Source organism: Amyelois transitella, chromosome 10 (genome assembly GCF_032362555.1).
Source record: "Amyelois transitella isolate CPQ chromosome 10, ilAmyTran1.1, whole genome shotgun sequence".
In the NCBI taxonomy this organism is placed as follows: Eukaryota; Metazoa; Arthropoda; class Insecta; order Lepidoptera; family Pyralidae; genus Amyelois; species Amyelois transitella.
In genome coordinates this window covers 3465512-3489686 of record NC_083513.1, presented here as the reverse complement: position 1 = coordinate 3489686, position 24175 = coordinate 3465512, and the positions used below count along the sequence as shown (strand labels likewise).

The following is a 24175-nucleotide window of genomic DNA, read 5'->3' as shown; positions in this document are numbered from 1 at the left end:
TAGGGATGGCAATCTAAGATCGATTAATCGAGCAATCGAATATTCAAGCCAAAAGAAACATTTTTTTAAATCGATATACAGTACAGAAACTATCCAGGGAATAGCTTTTTTACCAAATCGAAAATGGAAATCGCCTTTCGATTTTTTAATTAGATAGAAAGCATTGGGAGCTTTTACTTTATCATGTAATAAACACATTTTGAAAATACCTAAATGTCTTCTTTCATACCTGATCTGACTGTGATATACATAGTAATAAAATGATTTATTTACTTTATTAAAGCTAATAAGATTTAATAAATTGAGTTGAATATCTATAGGTAATAATAATAACTATTTAAATACACGGGATATTACTTAATAATAAAAATAACTATTCTGAATAATAGAATTAAAAAGATTATTGTTTGTTTGTAAAGTCTTCATTGCACATGATAATGTATGAAATAATGATGATGAGAAAAATTACAAAAAACAGAAAACAGTTACTTAAATTCTGGCCCTTAGAATGGGTTCCCATCACGCAGGCAAGCAAGCTGCCCGCGCGAGGGTCTCGTGTTGCCTCCTTCAGACGTTTATCCCGAAGATCCCGCGCGCTCTTGCCCCAAGGACCGACTGTCTCGATACCAAAGGGTGCCATAATAAATTATTAAATAGGGTACCGGACAACTTTTCAGATTGTGTTTAAAAATAATCTTTATTTATTTATATATCCATAAAAAATATTATTTTAAATAAATAAATCATTTGGAGTATTAAAAAACGTCAAAAACATAATTTATTTAAAATTGCCGCGAAAACAGCACTTTACGTCAATTCAGATCGCGTGACGTCATATGTTTAGAAAACAAGCCTTATTACAAGTGATCAGTGCTTGGATAATTAAAGTATTTTCTCGCAGATCTAGAAACATGCAAAACCCATAATAATGTAACCTTTAAAATCATAAAAAAAAACATATGTGAAAATAACTTTGTAAGCAATGAAACTAGTTTTAGGTTATGTTTTCGTTTGTTATTTTTTCAATAATTTCTGTTGTTAAGATAAACAAAAAGAGGTTGAAATACTTACACAAATGTTTTCACATTGCGAAATTCAGCAAAATAAAAGTCGGTATTAGTGGCAAAGAAACTGCCGACCATGAAAATATCAATCTTTTGAGAGATTTCTATTGTCGGCTTTATTAACCTTGTTCCATGATAAAAGCTTGATATAGGCGGCTTCAAGCACTTGCGACAACTTCTGTTATGAGTAAAGTCCTTCAATTCTTAACTAATTACAATTAAATATTTTTAGAAAAATGCTAATAAATCGTAGAATAACTCGAAATAACATACAAAGCAGTGTTGTTTACTTATCACTTCTGAGGTATGACGTCACCCACTGTGATTGGTGTTTGGGTTCTTACGCTGCACAGATAAAAAATATTGGATTTTTGCAACTTTATTTATTGATTTAAAATTATAAATCATTGTTATTTCTTAAAAATCTTTACTAAGTGATGTTCTTGTATAAAAAACTTTATTTTAAAACACAACTTAGATTTTTTTTCGATTACTGTCCGGTACCCTATTCCCTGAACTTATAAAAATCAATCTTTTTCACAAAGAATCGTCATTCCGTAAATGCATACATTGCAATAGTGTTGCCGCTCGATAGTCCAATAGCGTTGCCAATCGATAGTCCAATAGCGTTGCCAATCGATAGTCCAATTGCGTTGCCAATCGATAGTCCAATAGCGTTGCCAATCGATAGTCCATTATCGATAGTCTATTAATAGGCTATCGATAGTTGAGTAAAAGCTTGAAGTAATGTTTTTAAATCTGTAATAAAAGCAATGTTATTGATAGGCCCATCGATAGTGGCGCTATAGATACAATTGCCGCTGCCTATTGCAACTAGCTATTAATGTATTGTAGTCCACGATAAAATTTTACCAAACTGAGTTATCGATAGGGTAGATGATTTTTGAGGTCAACTATCGATAGTAACACTATTTATTGACATTTCAAGTCAACTAAACAAGGGTCAACTAATGTTGTGAAACCGCTTCTTCAATACATGCCCTTTAAAGCGGTAAACATATTTAGATATAAATGATCTGACGTTAATAAGTGATATCTTGTATCCAATTTTGAAAATAAATCTATTCTATTGTACAATCCACCATCGCGGCAACACTAAATACTTAGTCTTTATTATCCAATTTCTTGTCTAAATTCATACTAGGTATATATCACGGAGAAAGAAAATCCACCAAATTCGTTTGTCAGAAGGTCAGGACTTGTCAAACTCCGATATTGACAATTAACAAAAACCACGCACAAAGTTTGTCCTGTACAATTGCTTGCAAATGATAATAAACGATTTCACTCTATCAAACATGGCCATTTTATTTAATGGTTTTATCTAGTACATATATTACGTGATGAGCGGCGATTGTAACTTTTAAAAATATTTACCCTTAAGCCTAGGCTAAAGTCGCAAATCCATAAAATAGATTTAAATGTAAAGAAAAATAATAATTAAGAATTTTGAAGGGAAAATAATCAAGAAAAACGTGTTAAATTCATTTTCGATGTTCAATATGCATATCAAAATACCAGTCTGTCCGAGTCGGTCAGACCCGCAGGGCAGACCTATCGATAACATGTCGGTAATATATATGTTTTTTCACGCGTTGCGCGCTTATCTGAGTGAAATACTTTACGCTGTATTTTATTTAACGAATATTTGGGACTTTGACCGTAATACATGCGTACTCGGAAACAGTAACTTGGTATTAAAACCTGGTCGCGTAATTACGTACCATCTCTAGCCCCCACCCACACCCACCTCTCTATTGTTAGCTGCCTCGCTCGCTTGGCATAACTGTTTAAATTGGTTTTTATTTTCTTTTTGGCGTGGCATCGGACAAGAGCGGTAGTGTTTTCGTACGTTAGTTTCCAAACGCATTCACGTCAAAAGGGATTTTCTCTTTGTGTATTATTTCAATCAGTGATATCAAAATGAGACCCCAACAAAATGGAGATGACGGTTTTGTAAGTATTTTTTATATTATGTAACGCAATTCTAGTGATTATTTTCCCACGCCAACAGCAAAACTATATACCTAGCTTCTTTGTATGTAACTTATCTACTTAAGTGCATTTTCAGTTCATAATTATAACTAATAACATTTTGGTTTTATTTAGTAAAATTTTTGTTTTGCTGCTAGCAATTGTACTAAAAAATATTGATGCGTAGTAATACCACGCTACCCGCCCGCCATTTTGTTAACAAGCGTCCTACTTTCAGGATGAGCCAGAAGTTCACCGCAAGATCTTTATTGGCGGACTAAATTACCGCACTACAGACGAATCTCTAAAATCCCATTTTGAAAAATGGGGGGAAATTGTGGACGTCGTGGTTATGAAAGATCCAAAAACGAAAAGATCTCGCGGTTTCGGATTCATCACTTACTCCAAGGCACACATGGTAGATGACGCACAGAACAATAGGCCACATCGAATCGATGGCCGGTGAGTATTTAATGTTTTTATTTATTTGCTGCAGTCCAGCTATATGAAAACTTTGCACTCGTTTTCATATCGTTTTATACTGCATAAATCAAATGGCGCCACTTGGTGAATGTCTCATGGTCTTTCTTTACACGTGGCATTTTCTGTGGAGCCGACAAGTGTTATCTAAAAGTATTGATACATATTCCTATTTGTTAATTGTTATATTTTAGTACGTACTAAAATACTATTGTTATATTCTTATTTAAATAAGTTACTAGTTTTAGCCCGCTGATCCGCCCGCGTGGCCGCGTGAAATTCAAATTTCATAGGGTAGTTCAGTGTGTCATGTTCAATTGTGCATTTTTACATTTATAATATTATATGTATAATATATGTATAATTACATTTGTAATTTAATAATTCCTGTTTCTTAAATATTATTTCCCAAGTGAACTTGTCCTAGTCTCCCTAGGAATTTCCAAAGTCTTGATCATCTCTTTTTAGTATGGAAATAATGTTCTTATTGTTGTAGCGTTGTTGAAACAAAACGTGCTGTCGCACGTCAAGACATCAAAAATCCGGAGGCAGGAGCTACAGTCAAGAAACTGTTTATTGGTGGAATTAAAGATGACCATGATGAAGAACAGCTGAGGGAATATTTCTCTGCCTATGGCACTGTACAGAATGTCAGTGTTGTAACAGACAAGACTACTGGAAAGAAGCGTGGATTTGGATTTGTGGAATTTGATGATTATGACCCTGTTGATAAAGTTTGCTGTAAGTATAATTATTTTTTTAATCTATAATCCACAATTTTGCCCCAGACTGGAAGTCTGTGTCCAAATCTGGCTTCTCTGATTGTGGAAAGTAATTATTGACATAAGCTATACCTTACTTCTCTTATGGAAGATATGGTACGCAAGTCAATGTACAAATTTTAACATGTCTGCAACCAAATGATTAACCATTTAGTTCATTGACTTGTTTCCCCATGTGATGTGATAACCTCTAATTTAATAAATCCTTATCATTGTTTATTCATAATTTCTTTTCTATTACAGTGAATGCTCCTCATAAAATTAATGGAAAACAATTGGATGTTAAGAAAGCCTTACCTAAAGATGGGTCTGACCAGAGAGGTGGAGGCAGACAAGGTGGTGGTGGTCGTAATGACAGCTGGGGCAATTCCGGTATGTTACATTTTCTTCATTTCATAAAAAAAAATTTTTGACAAAAATTAAATAATAATCTTAATCAGTAGATATACACTAAAATTTATAATTATATGACCATCATGTTCACAGGTGGATATGGAAACAACCAGGGAGGAGGCTGGAACAATTCTAATCCTTGGGACAACAACCAAGGTGGTTGGGGTAACCAGGGTGGCGGCTACGGGGGTGGGAACAGTGGCAGGGGAGGTTGGGGTAACCAAGACTTTGGTAGCTACGGCCAACAGAGTTATAGTGGTGGCCCAACCAGAAACCAACAGTACAGTAATAACCGTTCTGCACCCTACAATATGAACCAGGGTGGTGGCGGCGGCGGCGGAAACTACGGTGGAAGCTATGGCGGAGGACAGGGGGGCAACCGTGGAGGCAGATTCTAAACTATGTAAGTATAAATCCTCACTAACTCTCATTACCATTTTACACAACAATGATCTCATAATCTATCATTATGAACTCCCTCCGACATATAGGAACTGGATAGTGTTGTATTCCATGTTCAGAATTTTACAATCTAGGTCTTAAGCCACTTCATAGCATTAATTGAGCTTAGGCAGTGATAGTTACTCATTTCTCTACCAATGATAGTCTTGTGATTAATGCTATGCAGGTAGCCATTTGGTGTAATTTTTGTATGACTCATAAGGTTTTTTCAATCTCTAGGTTTCGTGCTAAGTACACTAGTAAAGCAGTGTTAGTGCTAGTGTAGGCAGTACGCTCCGGGAGCACTAGATACACACGTCTGGTCCACACGCGAGACCACCTAGGAGAAGCCGTCAGGAAACCTTTAGACATGTAGTTGGAGCTCTTTGACTCATTATTTTATAGAGAATTCTAGAATATCTAAAATATGTACTGATTTGTAAGTCTTCTATTTATTGTAGTACTTGGGTACTTACCGTGACATACTTATAAGAAAATAGATTGTAAAACGAGAATAGTTACTTTTATACGAATAATTAAGTACAATTTAGGATTATATCTGTTAGATCTCCACCTGAAAGTAGCCGCTAGGTGAACTTGATGACCATAGAATGATTTAAAAGAAATAATTTTTTCCAGACATTTCTCAGTATTAAGTTCTCAAATAGCTGTTAAATCAAATTAGGTTATAGAATTATGACTATAGGATTAATTTAATGTAAAATAAAATGAAATAAAAAATCAGTAGGGGTTTTTCTTTAGAACTTGTAAATATTCCTTATTTTGTTAGTGATGTCAGCATTAAGACTACAACCTGTCAATGCTGTCAAACGTGTAATTGTTTTTGTTAAAATTTTATTTTTTTCGTTATCTCGAGTAATCTCGTATCCGAAATTTCTCCTGCTTTGTTTCTACACATTCCTTTCATTATTGAGAATCCAGCAATGAGAGAATTTGTTTTATTATTCACACAAATTTAAAGCCGTAGAACTGTTAGGAATGAGGTCATATATAACGGTACATTTTTCTATAGGTACTTACATAGCTGTGTTCATAGCGGTACTTATTTTTTTTGTAAACTTAGTAGCGCCATCTGTAATTTAACACAAAAGATATAGTTGCGCTATAAGGAAAATAGATGTCTCTCCAATAAATATTGAAATTCTATTTGAAAATATTGTTTTAAAAATTAAGAATTATTTGAAATTCTAATAATATTAGCTTGTCTAAAATTGGTTCCAATTTCGGGAAAAAGAGCAATTTAAGTATTCGATTTCTTTCTAATAAAATTATTTCATACTATTCACTATAATATTTTTTGTTTATCATAACCTAGCAATCCCCATTTACCAGAGAATCTGCAGCGGATTCTACTAGGCTTTCAGCACCTACAGTTAGCAGATTGAAAGTTAATAAAATTTAATATTATTGAAAGGTAGGTAATAAAATCCAAAATGTTATCAAAATTCAGTACACAGGTATCTATTTTGATTATATCTGGTAAAATGTGTCAGAATTTCAGGTTATTTTAGTCCAAAAACTTCAGAACAGAACATCAACATTTTAGTATAGGTTATGGTGCCAACTAGCATTTTAGCACCATGGCATATTGGACCAGCGCGGCAGTTTCGCGTCTTCCTCTTTCTAGGTAGGGTTTAATTAGGAGTAGCCTGCTGCCAGGAAGTTGTTTAGGCTTCCCTTACGCCATAAAATAGGTAAACCAAATAACTACATATTAAAAATACGCATGTCATATAATTTCTTTTCAACGGCGTAGTTTTTTTCTGGGATTAATATTGTGATCCTGTAACATCCTGACGAGGCAGTTAAGGGGTTTTTGTCGGTCTACATTTTTTTGGCAGTGCCAGAATATGGTATGTTACCAACGATTGCAGGTAATACCAATAGGCACCTCTTGGTAGGCCGCATACCAGGATAAGTAAAATATATAGCCGACTAGAGGCCGCCCGCGACTTCGTCCGCATGGAAACCCTATCAATCCCGCGGGAACTCTGGGATAAAAAGTAGCCTATGTGTTATTCTGGGCCTTCAGCTACCTACATACCAAATTTCATGGTAATCGGTTCAGTAGTTTTTGCGTGAAAGAGTAACAAACATCCATACATCCATACAAACTTTCGCCTTTATAATAGTAGTAGGATATAGCCGATAACCTTATGCGTTTAGTTTAGTTAACTCGGACTGTTGAAGGGAAGAGTTTTAAACTTCTTAATTCCATCTTTCCATCTATTTTGCGCAGCAGTGCTTTTGAATTATTTTATTCATCCTATGTACAAACTATAAAAAAATAAAAGTACATGTTACGATTTCATCTACACATCTTTAGCAACTGTTCCCACCTACACCACATCTTGATTGATACACATTAAAACATAGGTACCATGGATTCATGTATTTTCATATAAAATAAACCTGATTTCTTAATTCCTATATACTTTTTTCTTCACTTTATATAAGGCATCCACGATTATGTTTTACTTTTCATTTCTAATGAGTTATTTTTATTTCCATGGCGAACTTCGGAGACACCGGGGTTCTGTCCAGGCCAGATTCTTTCAGTTGAAGGTAAGTCATGTGTTATTGTAACTAACGTGTTGTTATATCTTTGTGATCAGCATTTTATTTATTTACAATAAACATTTTTGAATATTGCTTGGTTTTATTTGTATCACCTATACCTACCTGTTGAAAACATAAAGAATAAGTACATGACAGGTAACAGAACCTATTACGACGTATTTTCATGGAAAAAAGTAATTCATGCCTTTTTTGGTTTTTTTATTTATAGATTTATTTATACCTAAAATCCATTCCTATAAGTAACCCTGTGTAATTCGCTGTTCCGTTAAATGTCATAATAAAAATAGCGATAGTTATTCGAAAAAAAACTAAAAAATAAATAACTCGTGTATGCCATAATATGAGGGCTGGTTACATATCCTATCTAGCCAACGTAAATTCGTTCTTTTAGTTGGTAAAAATTATATACATATATGTAATAGCAATGTTTTGCGGTACCTAATCAACGATGTAGACATCTAACAGACAGATGTAGGTACCTAGGGATCTATTCAGTTTTCTGTAGATTAGATACGTTAAGGAGGTACCTATCTACCAACAAAAGGTACCTAACTACTTCAAGAAACTGGGCGATAGTGCTGCTTACCTACTAGAGTTAATACGTTACAGACAATAAAAGGTATGTACCTAGTTAAGAAACAAATTACAAAAATATAAAAATACACATAATATCTTTATGAACGTCAAGATGACGGAGCCAATAGTATATATTATGGATGTGTCTGCATCTATATATGAAGGGATCTGATGTACCTAATATAGAAAACCACCAATCCTGTAGTGTCGTATTGCAACGCTATCAAAACTGTTGAAATAAGGATTTACTACTGCGCTATGCTAGGTACGTTTCTTCCTGACAGTTCCGTCAACTTCCCAGTGAAAGTTTCTGGTATGCAAATGACCATAATCTATTAGAAGGTAAATCAGATTATTGCATGGCGCCCGTTTGACCTCTATGACCCCTGAGGTGACTAAGGGATTTTAACTTCGCAGACACGGTTCATGCACTAGGCGAAACTATTTATCTCTTTCGTCACTTTTACGAATCACGATAGATACATGTACGCGGCAAGAGCCCTATTCTAAAGAACTGGGTAAAATACACATCTTTGCTATATTATGAGTGATCATTATTTGAATATTTTCTCGATAAGTTAAGCGAATTCAGTAGGTAAGGTACCTTTTTACATGATTTTGTCTGTATAAATATAGGTACCTACAGAGAAGGTGCGAATGCATAGACAAACTTACCTAGATCAAGTCGGGAACGTAGGTAGTATCCCACCACCACCCATGGCTTAACTAACCCTCCAAATAGACTAGCCAAATCATGTACGGAGTCAGCTGCTCTCACGTTCGCTTTCTCTAACAGCGCACCCGTACTTGACACCCTACAAAATCTATTTAGTGTCCTTTTAGTTTAAGTAAGTATTACTGTCCTATACGTAGGTACTGGCAGTAAACTAAACCGACGAACTTGCATGAAGACAGTGGTGAGAGTGGATGAACCGAAAGAAATAGAGAATCTGGTGTTAAATGCGTATAATGTCTGTTTAGCTCCCCAGCTTTTATAGATTTGGTGGAGTGGTTCTAATAGGGATACTCGATCAGAAAGTGCACGGCTATACGGTGATGATTATTCGTGTTAACTTTGTAGGTAGTAACTATACCATTGAGTCTTTTCTGAGCTTAGAGAATACCTACATAGTTTGATTGCTAATCGTTGATGCTCTTAGGGCGAGGGATGTGGATGTGTAACTGTGGTCGGTTATAGGTTAGGATCTCTTAAAGGTTAGACGGGATTAGCTGCGTGTGAAGACCTGATTAACCCAATCCGTAATCATAGTCATAGGCGCACCCCGGGCTCTTTTCAAGAGAGGTGATTATGCATCTGGGACTAATGATGATGATGATTTAAGATACCGATGGTCATAATAGTCATGTCATAAAGCGCAACAGTGTATTGTCACGATTACTTTGCCGGGTTTACGCGAGCAGTGCAGCGCGTGTTGCGGAAACAGTTGATTTCACTTTCATTTCATTTAAGTATCATGGAATATCCAACGGCATTCGCAAACGTTCCCACAACTGCTTTATTTATATTTATACCAGTTTTTTTTTATAAATAGATATTTTAACTGCTTGCTTAAAGAGGTAGTCTCTGCCTACCCCTCCGGGAAAGAGGCGTGATTTTATGTATGTATGCTTAAATACTGATAATTTCATTTCAAGTCATTTGACTTATGAGATGACAAAGAAACTTATATGTATAAGAAACATACCTTAGGACCTAAGTTTACTGATTGCATGTTGAAGGGTTAATTTACCATCGCCAGGTCCACCCCGGTACTTTCTTAGGTATTTTATATGGTTAGTTTTAGCATCTGCCCCTCCAGGAGAGGCGTGTTTTTAAAATATAAATTATGTACCTACCTATGTATTATCATTAAATTGCTGTCCCAAACAAGGGTTAATGCATGCCCAAAACAAAGATAACATAAGATTTTAAATTTGGAATGTAGATTTCTAAAAAGCTTAACGTGGCCTTTTAGTCTCTCAAGACTGTTGGCTCGTAAGGGATATAGACATGGTATCTATGTTTCTTTGTGGTCTACGGGTACACTACGGATGTAATACCCGCGGGATAGAAAATTGTTGAAATTTTGTGATCCATTCGATACTGTTTAAATGCGTATGAATCTCCAAATAAACAAACTACCGTTCGAAAGATTAGGTAACAAGGCCCGGCACAGGCGCCGATGCTGCAGGCAGGGTGGGGTTGTATCTGCTGGGTTTTTGGTGCGAGGAGAAAGTCCGCGAGGTGGTGGCCGAAGACCCCAGTGCGCCACTCCGGGCCGAATCCGCGCGGCTGCGGCCGACACTCGCGCCGCTTCACGGTCTCACTTGCGAAATAATGTCATTCGGTCGTCACCAAATCCGACAGTGACGAACAAAGCGGCGGTGACGGAGATGCCGCCGAAATAAATACGGGTGTCCACGATCGACGACGTATCCCCTCGACAATGTGCCAATGGAAATTAGTGATTATAATTCACGTGGTCCTCGCCTTGAATTCGGCTGCCGCCAGGGAGATTTACTCGGAAGCTGCTCAAAGCCATGTAAGTATCAGTGATAGTGGAAGAACTAGCAATCAGTCAGACGCACCGCTCGGTGCAACGACTTGTAGGTAATTGCACTTTTACTTTCCGTTGAACGCATTCGCTTGTTAGCGATAAAATTAAATGTTTAAAGTGTGTGATAATAACATAAAATCGCATTGTTGATGTTTTTATTAGATTGCTTCGCTCCCGTGGGAAATTCCTGAAAAAAAGTAGCCTATGATCCTGAAGGTTTTATATCCCTTGTAAACTTCGTTAATTTAATTCAGTAGTTATTGAGTTTTTTCGTGACAAACAAAAAGACAAATCTTTTTTTATAATTTAGTACTTATAGAAGATGAGGGTCGTGATCCCAAGAAAATAAACAGGTTAAACAATTTTCATTTCAATGTCGGCCTCTGTGGCGCAGCGGTAGTACGCTTGTCTGTGACACCGGAGGTCCCGGGTTCGAATCCCGGCCAGGGCATGATGAAAAAAGAACTTTTTCTGATTGCCCTGGGTCTTGGATGTTTATCTATATAAGTATTTATTATAAAATATAGTATCGTTGAGTTAGTATCTCGTAACACAAGTTTCGAACTTACTTCGAGGCTAACTCAATCAGTGTAATTTGTCCCATATATATTTAAATAATCACGTAAAATAAGTCTTCATAATTTTTGAGATGAATCTGTCAGGCGCATATTACCAGTGTGACAAAATCCACGAACTATCGAAATCTGAATGATATAAGAAGGTACTTACCAAATAAACATCATGTCCCTACTTAAAATACCAAAGCTGTCATTCTATCTTTAATAGCTTATATTTTCTGTAACCATGAAACTTAGCAAAGAAATCTGAAGCGTATTTTTTTTTGATGCTAGGTAAGTAGACATAAACAATCACATGATACTACATTGTATGAAAAGACTACATACAAAGTTAGTGGTTTTATTTTACTGTAAATTACGAGATTTTGGGACTCTGTTATAAAAATTCAGACTACCTAAAATCAGAGATTTATACTCTCGAAAAGAAATTGTTAATTTGAAAATAATTCGCCTTGCCAGATTCTCTCTCAGGCTCTCAGTCAATTCTACAAAATTACATAAGAAAATTGATGAGTAGTATAATTTCCAAGACACTTCCGAGTCGGAAGCTATTACTTTGAGTTAGATAAACACTGTTATCACGGAACGGAGATACGATCTGTGATCGGTGAAGCGGCGCCACCAATTAGGTCTACTTTCGCTTGTTACGTGATAAGTGTTGCCATTATGTAACTCTGCAATTTTCGTATTCGATTGGCCTAGTGCTCTTTCCGTAATCATTTAAGCGCTACACATGCATATCTTAGTAAGTATTCGACGATATGATAGATGGAATAATAATTTAACGAGAGTTCATACCTATGTACATACATACATACATACATAAAATCACGCCTCTTTCCCGGAGGGGTAGGCAGAGACTACCTCTTTCCACTTGCCACGATCTCTGCATACTTCTTTCGCTTCGTCCACATTCATAACTCTCTTCATACAAGCTCGGCGGTTATCTATTCATACCTATGTATAGATTCTAAAGGGGATTCGGAAAAGGATATTAGAACATACCAGAAAAAAAGAGGCAGACTTGACCTTCAACGATAAGACTAGGTAAAATGGTATGTTAAGAGCACCTATGAGTCTCATGACATGAGAGAAGAGTAAGCAATTTGTATTAGGATTTTTCACTTTTTACAAGGGAAAGGCTCACACTTGGGACTCTTTTTTCAGGCGATAAGCTAGCAACCTGTCACTATTTCAATCTCAGTTTCTTCATTAAGCCCTCCTCCATTAAGCCTTAATGTGCTCTTTCAGTATTTTCGAGACTGTTGTTTCTACCTAGTTACCATCCCCGTGAAGGAAAAAATGTGATGTATTTTTTAACCTCATCGTAAGTATCTAATTTTATTAAAGCAAATACTATCAATACAGTGTCGCGTGACTTGATAGATAATTTCTGTACTGTTCATAGGTCTTACATTGTTTTGTTTTCTCATCATTTATTTGCAATTGTTTATGTTCAACACTTACAAGAAAGATAGCTGCTATGATCTCCCTAATGGACCCTTTTAGTATCGAGTTTACGAGTGGCGCCGCTTGCTTTCTTGCATTTGATAAACGGCGGATAACAAAAACGAGAGCTACAATTACTGTGTGAAAGGCACTCACAATAAACTTAAATATACTTTGGAAAGTTTCCCCTCACCAATTCTCAGCAGTCACTGAATAAGCCGAAAATAAACATTATGTTGTTTTAAAATAATTGGCTTATATGCTTCATTTATTATATGCCTTCATTTACTTAATGCTTCGGTAAAAGTGGTAAAACATATAAATCAAAGTAAAAATTATTCAAGACATGCATGGATACATGTAGTCACGTCTAAATTCTTTGCGGGCAAAGAAAGAGCAAACAGTCGCGACAAGAAAAGGTCACGTTTAGCTGTAATCAAGATATTTATCATTTTGACCCGACTGAGACTGAACCCAGAACCTCACTTACTTCATCACCACGTACCATAAGGGGAGATGTCTTCCACTTAAAAAATTAATGACCCAAGACACCGTTGAAATATAGGTTTAGGTAGCAATTGGCTCCATACAATTCGTTTGTTAACCCTGTTTGTGATCTTTTTTTCAGTGATCTTTTGTTCTTATATCATGTTTCATTTTTATATATGTGTTCCTACTTATACAGTTTATAATATGTTAGGCATTGTAGACAGCAGAAATGATTTACTACGTTATAATTAGCCGTATTGCATTGCATACATTGAAATACTTTATGATCGTTTGAGTATTTCCTAGTGAGTTGTTAACATAAATGGTTCGCGCATTTCATTTCCGTTTGTTTTTTAAACGTGGCTCTTTGGTTATTTCTGGATTGAAATCTTTGAAAAAGCGAAATATGCTGTCAATCATTCGTTTACGATTTAGTGATTTCTGGCAGTGTTTGCGTAGGTATCGTTGTAAAATGCCTGCCTGAAATTAATCTGTCTTGGTATTTTTAAATGTGCTTTTTATTGTGTATGGCTGTTAAGATTAGGTAGTACTTGTGATGAAACGCTTAAGAAGCTCTTCTTTAATTAGTGAGATAGCTAACCGAATGTGTCCGTGATCACCTGCAAAGGTTGCAATGATAAGACGGAGTCGCTTAGTGTAAAAACCATATTCAATCCGGGATCGTACGTGGGTCATAGGCTTAGGTGCACTCCGAGGCTCCAGTGAAGGGAGGAGAGGGCTCAACTGGGACTAACGCTAGGAGGATGATAATGTGCTTTAGTATTTTAGTCACCTAATTCTATTGTACCCACAGGAAGGTAGTTATACTGGCGAAACATATTACCATTAATATACCATATTACAAAGAAGAACTTTATTGTCTTACTGATATTAAGTCAATTCTGTTGACATTGAACTTAGTTGATTAGTATTGATTAGGTCGCAGTCCGAGGCGGTTGCCAAATGTGATCAACGGGGTCAAGCACAGAACAAAGAACAGAGGGCTATGTCTTTGGGTGCAGGTGTAGGTTACTCTGCTCTGTGGGGTCAAGGTTTTCAGCAAGCAAATATTTCAGTCTCAGATTCACTTTTGATTTCTAGAATAATTGTTGCTAAGTTATATTTTTATATGACCTTGTCTAATTTAAGAATGGTCAAGGTTGCATGTGCTAAATTGATTAACTTTTTGTACCTAAATCAATCACCTTACGAAGTCTTACTTAATTTTGTGTAAAGGAAGTATCATCTACGCACGGGTTATAAGTACCGTTTACAATGTAAGTTTCCTTATTTCTCTACTTCTACAAATATCGGATGGGCGATAGCATCAATTCTTCTGTTCTTTCTATTAATTTTAATCAGTTATCTATTGCTTATTTATAAGTAACCCAATTTCTATCTTTATCTATCGCTTCAAATTAAAGAATAACTTAAGTATAAACTTTTGAATAACACCGAACGATTACCATTATATTTCTCTATATGTGTGTGTGTGTAAAAGTACAAGTATATCGGATATGGTTGTCACTTATAAAGAACACGAGCGAATAGGTAACACAGACAAACATGTGTCAACCTTAGCCTCATTTTGATCGATTATATAATAAGTTACCTAACTAAACGGTTAGTCGCACATTCTGTTACACGTAACACATCGTATGTAGGTTTCGGCAATAGAGAAAGTACCTACCAATACATGCATGTTTTTAAGTTGATAACATAGATTAAAAAACGTTCCGTTACACGATATAGAAAAAGTTCTGTAATGTAGAACATAACTTTTGCGTGCATCCGTTTGCATGCAATATTTATTTAACTGCTATCTGCGTAATATATAAATATTGCCATATGTAAGGGAATAACTTTGTTATATATTAATTTAGGCAATTATTGTAAAAGACTTCGTGTAGTAAGAACGGTTTAATAGCAGAGTATATGTAGGTATAGAAGATTCTTCTTTCATTTTTCAGACTTTTCTTTTACAGCTAAATAATATTCAGTCTCTTCCTCCTGGTATTAAATCCGGCTACGTATTCACTTATCATGGGTGGAGTACGCCCTTGATCATGATCCTGGATTAGGTAAGTCAGGTTTTTTACTCAAAGCGACTACCGCAACCATTACAATGAAATCTAACTCATAATAGATCTTGGTAAAAACTGCAGTAGATTATATATATAGATATGTGCCTATTACCGTAGTCGCCTTTAACGACATTCATGGGAAAGAGACGGAGTGGTCCTTTTATATAAAATGCCGGGAACCATACGGCACTATAACAGCTAATTATTTAAATTAGAACTTTATATTCTAGTACTTAGTACTTACATATTATATACTCTTAGAGCGTAAAGCGAGCGGTATTTAGTATTTACATTGTATTCTGTGAATATTCAATTCAATTGTCTTTGGCTTTGCATAAGGAATTTGGTCGCCTGAAATTCTTATATTAATAAAGCAAGACTATATGCTTTATTTTGGACTTTGCTAGAGGAATATACTTAAAATGATAGTGTACTTCGCTTTGATGAAAATTATTTCCTTGATTTTTTCTAATTTTATGGAATCAATCTTGTTGTGAGAATATCAACGTAAATAATGAATTGGATTGTGAAATATTATGTGCAAGCATTGATTTGTGATTTGGTTAACTTTTTGTAAGTACCTAGACGTTATTTTTTATAAAATAATAAAATTACATTGTTGAAATTAGAAAATTCAATATCAATGAACAAGAGCCTACATTTAAGTCATCTCAAATCTATTACCTAATCTTGAAAATTTTTGAGAAAGTACAATAAGAAAAATACAATAAGATAATGGTAGATCGGGTCACGCTTGTTCAGATTGTGAAAGTAACATTGACATTACAGCCCAATTAAATTGCGATTGCGCAAGAGTCGAGTGCTGGCACATCGCGAAAGTGCCTGCTTGGTCGTTGCGTTGCCTTACTACCTACAAATGGTAAACAAAATTATGTAAGATCATTTTCAACGGAAATACCAGATGTCGCACTTCAAAATGATGTAACGTCTTAAGTGTATGCATTAATGTTGGATTTGGCATACTTTTAGTTTTGGAGGCTTTGATAATGGTAGGATCGAGGTTGCAATGGTGTTTTTGGGGAGATTGAATAAGTTGAGCGTCGGTCGGTTACACAAATAAAAAGCACGATGCATTGAGGCCTTGTACTAATGACTCTTTTCTAAGATAAATACATTATTCTTATTGTTAATCGATGCACTCATGCCGAGGGAAATCATTGTGAAGAAACCTGCACATTCAGGCAAACATACTCCAATATAGGTTAGGTGTCCCATGGATTACCCTTCAAAATGGAAGTAGCTTCATGGAAAACCCTGAGGAAGCCGTTTCAGGGTCGTAGTATGTGACCAAGTAGGTACTCTGGGTTTATCTTCAGAGAGAAGAGTACAATACCGAAACTAACGTCAGGAACTTATAATCGGGAGAAACGTAACATACTTGCATACAGCAATAGATTATTACAATCGGCGTTGTTATACTTAAATGTCCCTTAATTATTCAATTCCAGGTGGCTTCAGGCAACAGGTCACAAAGATTTCTGTTTGATGCGATCTTCGGCCTAGAAGTCCCCATCCTGGAGGAGCAGAGCGTCGAGGATGACGAAGACACCACCAATGTCAAAAACTGTCCATGTGGTAAGTTTTCACTTTATAACTATATATCTTATACTTCTACACTAGTTGAAATATCTATTAGTAAAATAAGATCGTGATGTAATAAGAACCTTCTTCTATATTTTAACGTCCCTTACTGATTATTTTGGCCACTTACATATAGATTTTGAAATAGGGCAATTGAAAACTTTCCTGTAACCGTGTCTATTAAGTGCAATAAGTTTATTATTACCAACAAATGACAGGAAAGTAGGATTTTGCGCAGCTTTCTCATAATTTTTTGTCTATAGAAATTAATGATTTTGTTGTTTTGCTATCGTACTTCTTGTAAGTACCCAGTTTTTTGAAAATTTAAGCATAACCAAACTCTGAAATTTCGGCTTTTACTTCAGGCACTTTTTGTATGTATGAGCTGTTAAACACTTACGTACCTATCTTTATTCGTAAATTTCTATGAAAAGTGGATATTGATTGCAGCACGTTTTCTTAAATTATTTTAAGCACATTCTTATGAAATTTATTTTCAGCATGTAAAGACCCATAAAACTGTATTAAACACTTATTGATTGTATTATTTTAAACTCACGTTCACTTTTAGAATGCGGCAGAGCAAACACTCCCAGAAAGTTGGGTAAGTTGTATGTAAAGCAACACCGTAGATGATGGAGAAAAATATATATATACTTGAACATATTATATATACCTGAACATGTCTTTGTATTAAAATATCTTCTATTTTCTGTGGTATATGATTAATAACATAAATAACCATATGGGTAGTTACATTTATAAACGACAATAAACTATTAATGATCTTGCCTATTAAAATAATACCTACCTATTTACTATCTAGTTCATTATGATATTATTTGATTTTATATGTTATTACTTGTAGTTGTACCTATTCATTGTCTAACACTAACGTATATAATTTTCCTAAGCTACTTTTAACTCGCGCTTTGTCTACATAATATCGTATTTCTTGTGTCATGGAAGATTCTTGGAAAATATCTATCTAGCAAAAAGTGTAAGCCATTGACTGTGGAAGAGATTGTGCATTGAACTATGAAAATGATAGTGAAAGCGTACAAATGTCGTTCTGGCGTAACCTGACGCGCCGCTCCGTGAGATAATTTATGACATCCCTCGGATTTATTAATTTTTTTTTTTTTTTATTTTTTTTTTTTTTTTTTTTTTTTTTTTTTAATAATAATATCGTTTATTTCCTCTTAACAAAGATCAAACAAAAACTTAAAAACTAACGTAATTACTTATAGCTAAACCCTTCGAAATAAATTTTAACTTACATTGACGTCAAAATGCTCCCATTTTTAGTGATATGAATGTTGATTCTATTTTTCTCATTAAACGACTATTCTTTTTAATACTGATAGGAGGTATACCTACTATTTTAGTTTTCGTACCCTCTAAAAGCAGTATGGTTTGCAATATGGCAAGACAGATCAGTGCCTTGATTGCATACTTGATATATGAATGCAACTTATTACAAATTGTCTCGAACTTACACATAGGTAATTTTGCTAGCAACTTAATCTGTGTGATTTGAATGTATTAAATTATAATTCAAACATAGATTCAATGAGAGACGATAAATTTTAAGTTCTCTCTTAATTTTAAGTTATATTTTTGTATTAATTTTCTTCAAGAATTCTGCTTGTTTAAGTAATTCCCTGCCTAATTCCAAAAACAGACATAACTATAACTCCTTTGTGATTAACGTCAGCTATTAATAACAGAACCTGCTTAGCTGTCTGTACTTCCTTCCTTGGTTCAACAAACTGACTTTCTCGCAGAGTGCGGCGGGGCAAACCAGGAGAACCGCATAGTGGGCGGGATGCCGGCGAGTTTGAACCGGTACCCGTGGATGGCGAGGATAGTCTACGATGGACAGTTCCACTGCGGGGCCTCGCTGCTGACCAAGGAGTATGTGCTGACGGCTGCGCATTGTGTTAGGAAGTAAGTATTGGGCTAATGTTTACAAACAAACTAAAACGTTTGTAATAATGAAGGCAGCTGATTTTTGATACTGGTCTTGAAATTTTTCTACATTAGTTATGTATGGAAGGGTCGTTTAGTTTAAAAACGTTTAAAACTGGATATTGTAGTTTACACTTTTCTAGGGTCTAGCAATGTAACATTTTACCAAATTTTCTTTCAATTCATCATATTATTTCAAGCCATTTGCCAGATCGGCAGAAGTGGGCCATTTAGAGATAGGTAAGAATATAATTTTGTGAAAGTTTAAATTAAAACACCTATAACGGTTGTTCATTTAATATAGTATGTAAGGATGCCGTAGAGCTATTTTTGGAAGTTTGAGAATCCCGAGATTAGAAGTCAGCGTCTTTAAAAGCAATCGGAAATATATCATTACTGATAAAGAGAGTCTCGCTCTTCAGATGACGATGCTGATTATAACATTTAACGACGTCATTTCAGACCTACTCTATGAACAAACGTGAGATATAACATACGATCTCACATCTGTCGTGATTTAACGAACATATCCGAATGTCTCAAGTGAAAGTTTCCCAGGTCAAACGTGGTGCCTAATGATGTGAGACTTGAAACTAGTTGACGTGACTTCCTGGCAGAATCCGCTACTGATATATAAGATTATATAAGCCTCTGTGACTATAAGACTAACTATAACTATATAAGACTAGTGCTCAAGCAATTATTATTAAATTAACACAATGTTTCCAGATTAAAGCGGTCAAAAATCAAAGTAATACTAGGGGACCACGACCAAACAATTACAACGGAAAGTGCTGCCATCATGAGGGCGGTGGTGGCTATCGTCAGGCATAGGAGTTTCAATGCAGAGTCATACAACAACGACATCGCTTTACTCAAACTGAGAAAACCCGTCAATTTCTCCAAGATCATCAAGCCTGTCTGTCTTCCCCCTGCAAGTAAGTGTATCAATATAATTGTACGATCGGACAGTCCTCCAATAAGTTAAGAAGGGGGGAGGTCGTACGGCCACCTAGGTCCGCTTCATTGTCACCACGACCTTTCTGCCAAGATCCGCATTTTGCTCTGTGGGAGAAAAGTAATCTTGTCCAATCATCTAAGTTGTGAAAACCTAAGTTCAAAACCACTGAGGATGCATTTAGTTGCAAATGGCAGTCAAGATAAACTTGAGCAAATTTTGCATGTCTTTAAATACAAAAAGTGATCTTATATAACGGATTTTTATTTAATACCATATCAATACCTTTATAAAAAGAATGTGTTGCCCAGAAAGTGCATTAATATTTCAGTTCTGTAGATTGTAAAATACAAATATTTTAGTACTTGTGTGATTTGAAAGAAAATAGCAAAAGCCGCTAACTAAAATTGTTTGCCTACAACTTTCAGGTATCGATCCAGCAGGCAAGGAAGGTATAGTGGTGGGCTGGGGGCGGACTTCCGAGGGTGGGCAGCTGCCGGCCGTGGTACAAGAAGTCAGGGTACCTATTCTCTCATTGGCCCAGTGTCGCCGGAAAAGATATAAAGCTTCGCGGATTACTCCTAACATGGTAATTTAGAGTATTCGTTGTCTATATAATATCTGGTAAAAAACATTGTAAATTCTTTAGCGGCTTGTACTTTACAAGTTCATCTTAAAAGTATCATGTTGTTCTTAATGATCTCAGAGATTTGCCATCAGCTGAAAACGCTATCAAATTCAAAACATAATAATATATAAGTGATGAGAAAGTCTAATAAACTGGATATATAGCATTTGATATAGGGTAATTATGTTTATTTAACTGTTATATAATCAGCTAACTCCTTCTACCCGACAGTGAAATAATTACTGATTCACTTCAGAATTGTAAGAAGTTCATAAAGATGATACAGAGAGAATAACTTTTTCTGAGTGTAAAATATATTAATCTCAAATTTCTTTTACAGTTTGCTCTATGGAATAGCCTTGATTTATTCTAAAGTGTAGCGTAGCTGTAATGATTGTAATGCTGTTTTTAGCTATGCGCGGGTCGGGCGTCCACGGACTCGTGTCAGGGCGACAGCGGCGGCCCTCTGCTGGTACAAGATGGAGACAGATATCAAATAGTTGGTGAGTTGCATTCTAATTCCATATAATTTTTTTTTATATGTGACAAAATGAACTTAAAACGTACATACTAGAAACCAGACAAGTTAGAGTGGAATAAGTTCTAGCGAGTGTAAACTTAGCCAAATTGAGGCTATGCGGAACTAGGAATATCTACTTAATAACAATATTTGCCTCATTATAAAAATGCATGCAAAATAAAAATAAAATGTTTCATCCATTATTACAAAATATTGAGCAAGAAAAAACTTAGCTCCCTTTTTTTAGAATAGAATAGAATAGAATAGATTTATTTTCAAAATTGGATACAAGGTATCACTTATTGACGTCACATAACTTAAATCTAATTATAACTACTACCGCTTCCAAAGCGCATGTGTAGAAGAAGCGGCGGAACAAAATAGAAGAATAGAATTTTCAGAATTGTCGATTGAATAATTTTAAGTAGACCGCGCACATATTTATAGTTCACTTTGTAAATGGGCTAATAACATCAAGGGCAACTGTTGTCATGATCATAGTTGTTTAAATGTTTTACGTAAAAACGCTCCTTTCCAACGGAATCAACAGGTACAAAACCCAATGGGATGACGATGTTCCTGTTCTCGCCCAACTAGCCGGGTGAAGAATGATTACTAAATTTGGTTTCTGTGTTTCAGGCATCGTGTCGTGGGGAGTTGGATGCGGCAGACCGGACTACCCAGGGGTCTACACCAGGATCACTCAGTATCTGAAGTGGATCCGATCAAATTTGAACGGAAGCTGTTTATGTACCAACTGATGTAAAAATACGAGGATGACTTTAGAAAGAGATCTATATACACATATTATGCGAGAGACATTAAAAGATTAAAGTCCATACCATGTTACGTTACGTAAGTTACGTTTGTTTGAAATTATAAGATGTAAAAAGTAGTTATGTTAGCGTTACCATGAGCATGACATATCTAAATCATGGATGGGTAAAGATTCGATTAAACCTTTAAAATATAGCCATCAATGTTATTAAGTAAGTATGTATTAAATTAATTGTATAGAGCTTAAAGCATTTTCAGAAAACAAAGACATTTTCATATCAACTTTGGTGGCTGAAACCAAATAAAATTTAACTTATTATTTTGTTTAGTATTCTATAGTTATTTTGCACATGGTCGACCAATTGCGAAGAAATTATTTTCATTACATTGAGTAGATAAAGATTCCCTCTATTGGTTACAAATTGAAATCATATTATGTAAATAATTTTTATTTCAAATATCCGTATAGATCAAATATCCGTCAGACGTATAGAATCATGGGATTAATATATTCCCTGACCAGACTATTGGTAAAACGTAACCTAGATATATGCCACACCTAGATTGATAGCTTGTTGCATTTTATTTGACAAGTGGTATTAGTTTTGCCATAGAGCGCGAATCCTCATTGGTGCCAAGTGTAAGTACGGAGGACCCACAAAGCTAAGTGTAGCTATGCTAGTAATTAGGTTTTCCTGTTTTATGTGTTGTTTATTCCTTCCTTACGTACAATTGTCTACAAATTCAAGCCTGTTAATTTACATAATATTTAAAAGTCTACTTCTACAAGATATTTCTAAATTATCATTTTTTTGGCTTCACCCAAAATGTATGGGGTAACGTGGTGGTTTGCAGAAATCTGCGCCATAGTTTTAATTACCTTTTTTACTTTTTGACTTTAATTCTGGTGGGTTATAAAAAATTTTTTACTTTTTTTTTCATTTGTGTTATTGTTCTATAAGATTTTTTTTATTATTATTTTAATGATAGGATTATTCTGTCAGGCCGGTGGTGCAGATTACCAATAGATTTAAGAGAATTTTGTTGACTACCTAAGTGTTCAATTGATTTTTTTTTGTAAATATGTAAGGTTTAATTGTAACTGTAGGTACTGTAATTTATTTAACCTAATTATAACTTATTAACTTATTTTATTATTTTTGTTGATCAATATTATTTTTCCAAATTTGTAATATACCTATCTACCTATCGTTTTTGTAAGCATTGATTGTAGATCCTTCGACAGTAGGTATAAACAACAACTATTATATTATAAAAAAATATTCAATGCAAATTTTAAACGTTTCTTATAGTTCAGTGAATCATCGAATTTATTTACGTACTAAGGTTAATAATCTTTCTTATCTTATCTAATAATAATCCTTTATTTTATATAAGATTTTCTATAAAAGTCGGTATATTTTTAACTATACATTAGGAATAGATTATAAGTAACAGTGCTCTTTAGGCTACACCTGTGATCTTTTTCACTATAAAGTTTTTGAACGAACTGTGCGTAGGTATTCTATAAGGTAGTTAAATATTATTGAGCTTTAGTCTTAAAAAAATTGAATTTATTTATTGTTTAGGTTTTTATTAATTTTAAAGTAACTATTTTGTTAACTAATTATAAGGTAAATTTTATACATTTTTATCATCTGTGTATACAATAAAATTAAATAAATTATTTATTAAATTATCTTTTATTTTTTAAAATGTTCAATGTTTCACCTTTTTATTTAACAGGAATATTCTATAAGTACGAGTATATCCTTATTGCAAATTGACTTCTCTTCGTTAAGTAAAAATTAGGTTAGAACAAAGTAAAAGTTTTTAAGCTGTGAAACGATCTGTTTTTGGATAGTTCATGAGATGGAATGTTTTAAAGCCGTATTTGACACGAGTTTAGACTGCTTTTTAAAACTTAGCTCACATATTTTACGTGTATCAAAAGGTAATTATCCTACCGCCGAATATTATCGATAAGTAAGTAAGTAGGGCTAATACTTAATTTGATACTTATGGATCAGTGACCATGGTCATATTACGGGTCTGCTCTTAAAATCACGAGATAATAGTATTGATTTGAAAATGAAGATGAGTATGGGATTTTATTCTATGGCACAAACTGCATAAAAAGCAATGTGAAGAGGTACCTTTGTATTGAATTTGTAAAGAATAATAAATTAGTATTTTTCTGATGATCAAATACAGGATACGTGATAGGCT

General features: G+C 34.8%; 2 protein-coding genes across 5 annotated transcripts; both read left to right on the top strand.

Moving 5' to 3' along the window:
- Positions 1–2855: 2855 nt before the first annotated feature.
- Positions 2856–7825, top strand: LOC106137715 (heterogeneous nuclear ribonucleoprotein 87F). Its single transcript, XM_013338620.2, has 6 exons — positions 2856–3041; positions 3298–3521; positions 4036–4280; positions 4565–4693; positions 4808–5117; positions 5396–7825. Exons 1-5 carry the CDS (start codon positions 3009–3011, stop codon positions 5110–5112), a joined length of 936 nt encoding a protein of 311 aa, XP_013194074.1. The 5' UTR covers positions 2856–3008; the 3' UTR covers positions 5113–5117; positions 5396–7825.
- Positions 7826–15875: 8050 nt separating this feature from the next.
- LOC132902199 (trypsin-1-like) lies at positions 15876–23539 on the top strand. Of its 4 annotated transcripts, none has more exons than XM_060946314.1 (8): positions 15876–16063; positions 16960–17086; positions 17664–17696; positions 18880–19042; positions 19793–20001; positions 20450–20610; positions 21062–21152; positions 21809–23539. In XM_060946314.1, exons 4-8 carry the CDS (start codon positions 18921–18923, stop codon positions 21928–21930), a joined length of 705 nt encoding a protein of 234 aa, XP_060802297.1. In that variant the 5' UTR covers positions 15876–16063; positions 16960–17086; positions 17664–17696; positions 18880–18920; the 3' UTR covers positions 21931–23539. The 4 variants fall into 4 exon arrangements, with proteins under 4 accessions (XP_060802297.1, XP_060802298.1, XP_060802299.1 ...); XM_060946315.1 differs by lacking the exon at positions 15876–16063 and adding an exon at positions 16392–16446; XM_060946316.1 differs by lacking the exons at positions 15876–16063; positions 16960–17086; positions 17664–17696 and adding an exon at positions 18553–18597.
- Positions 23540–24175: the final 636 nt, after the last annotated feature.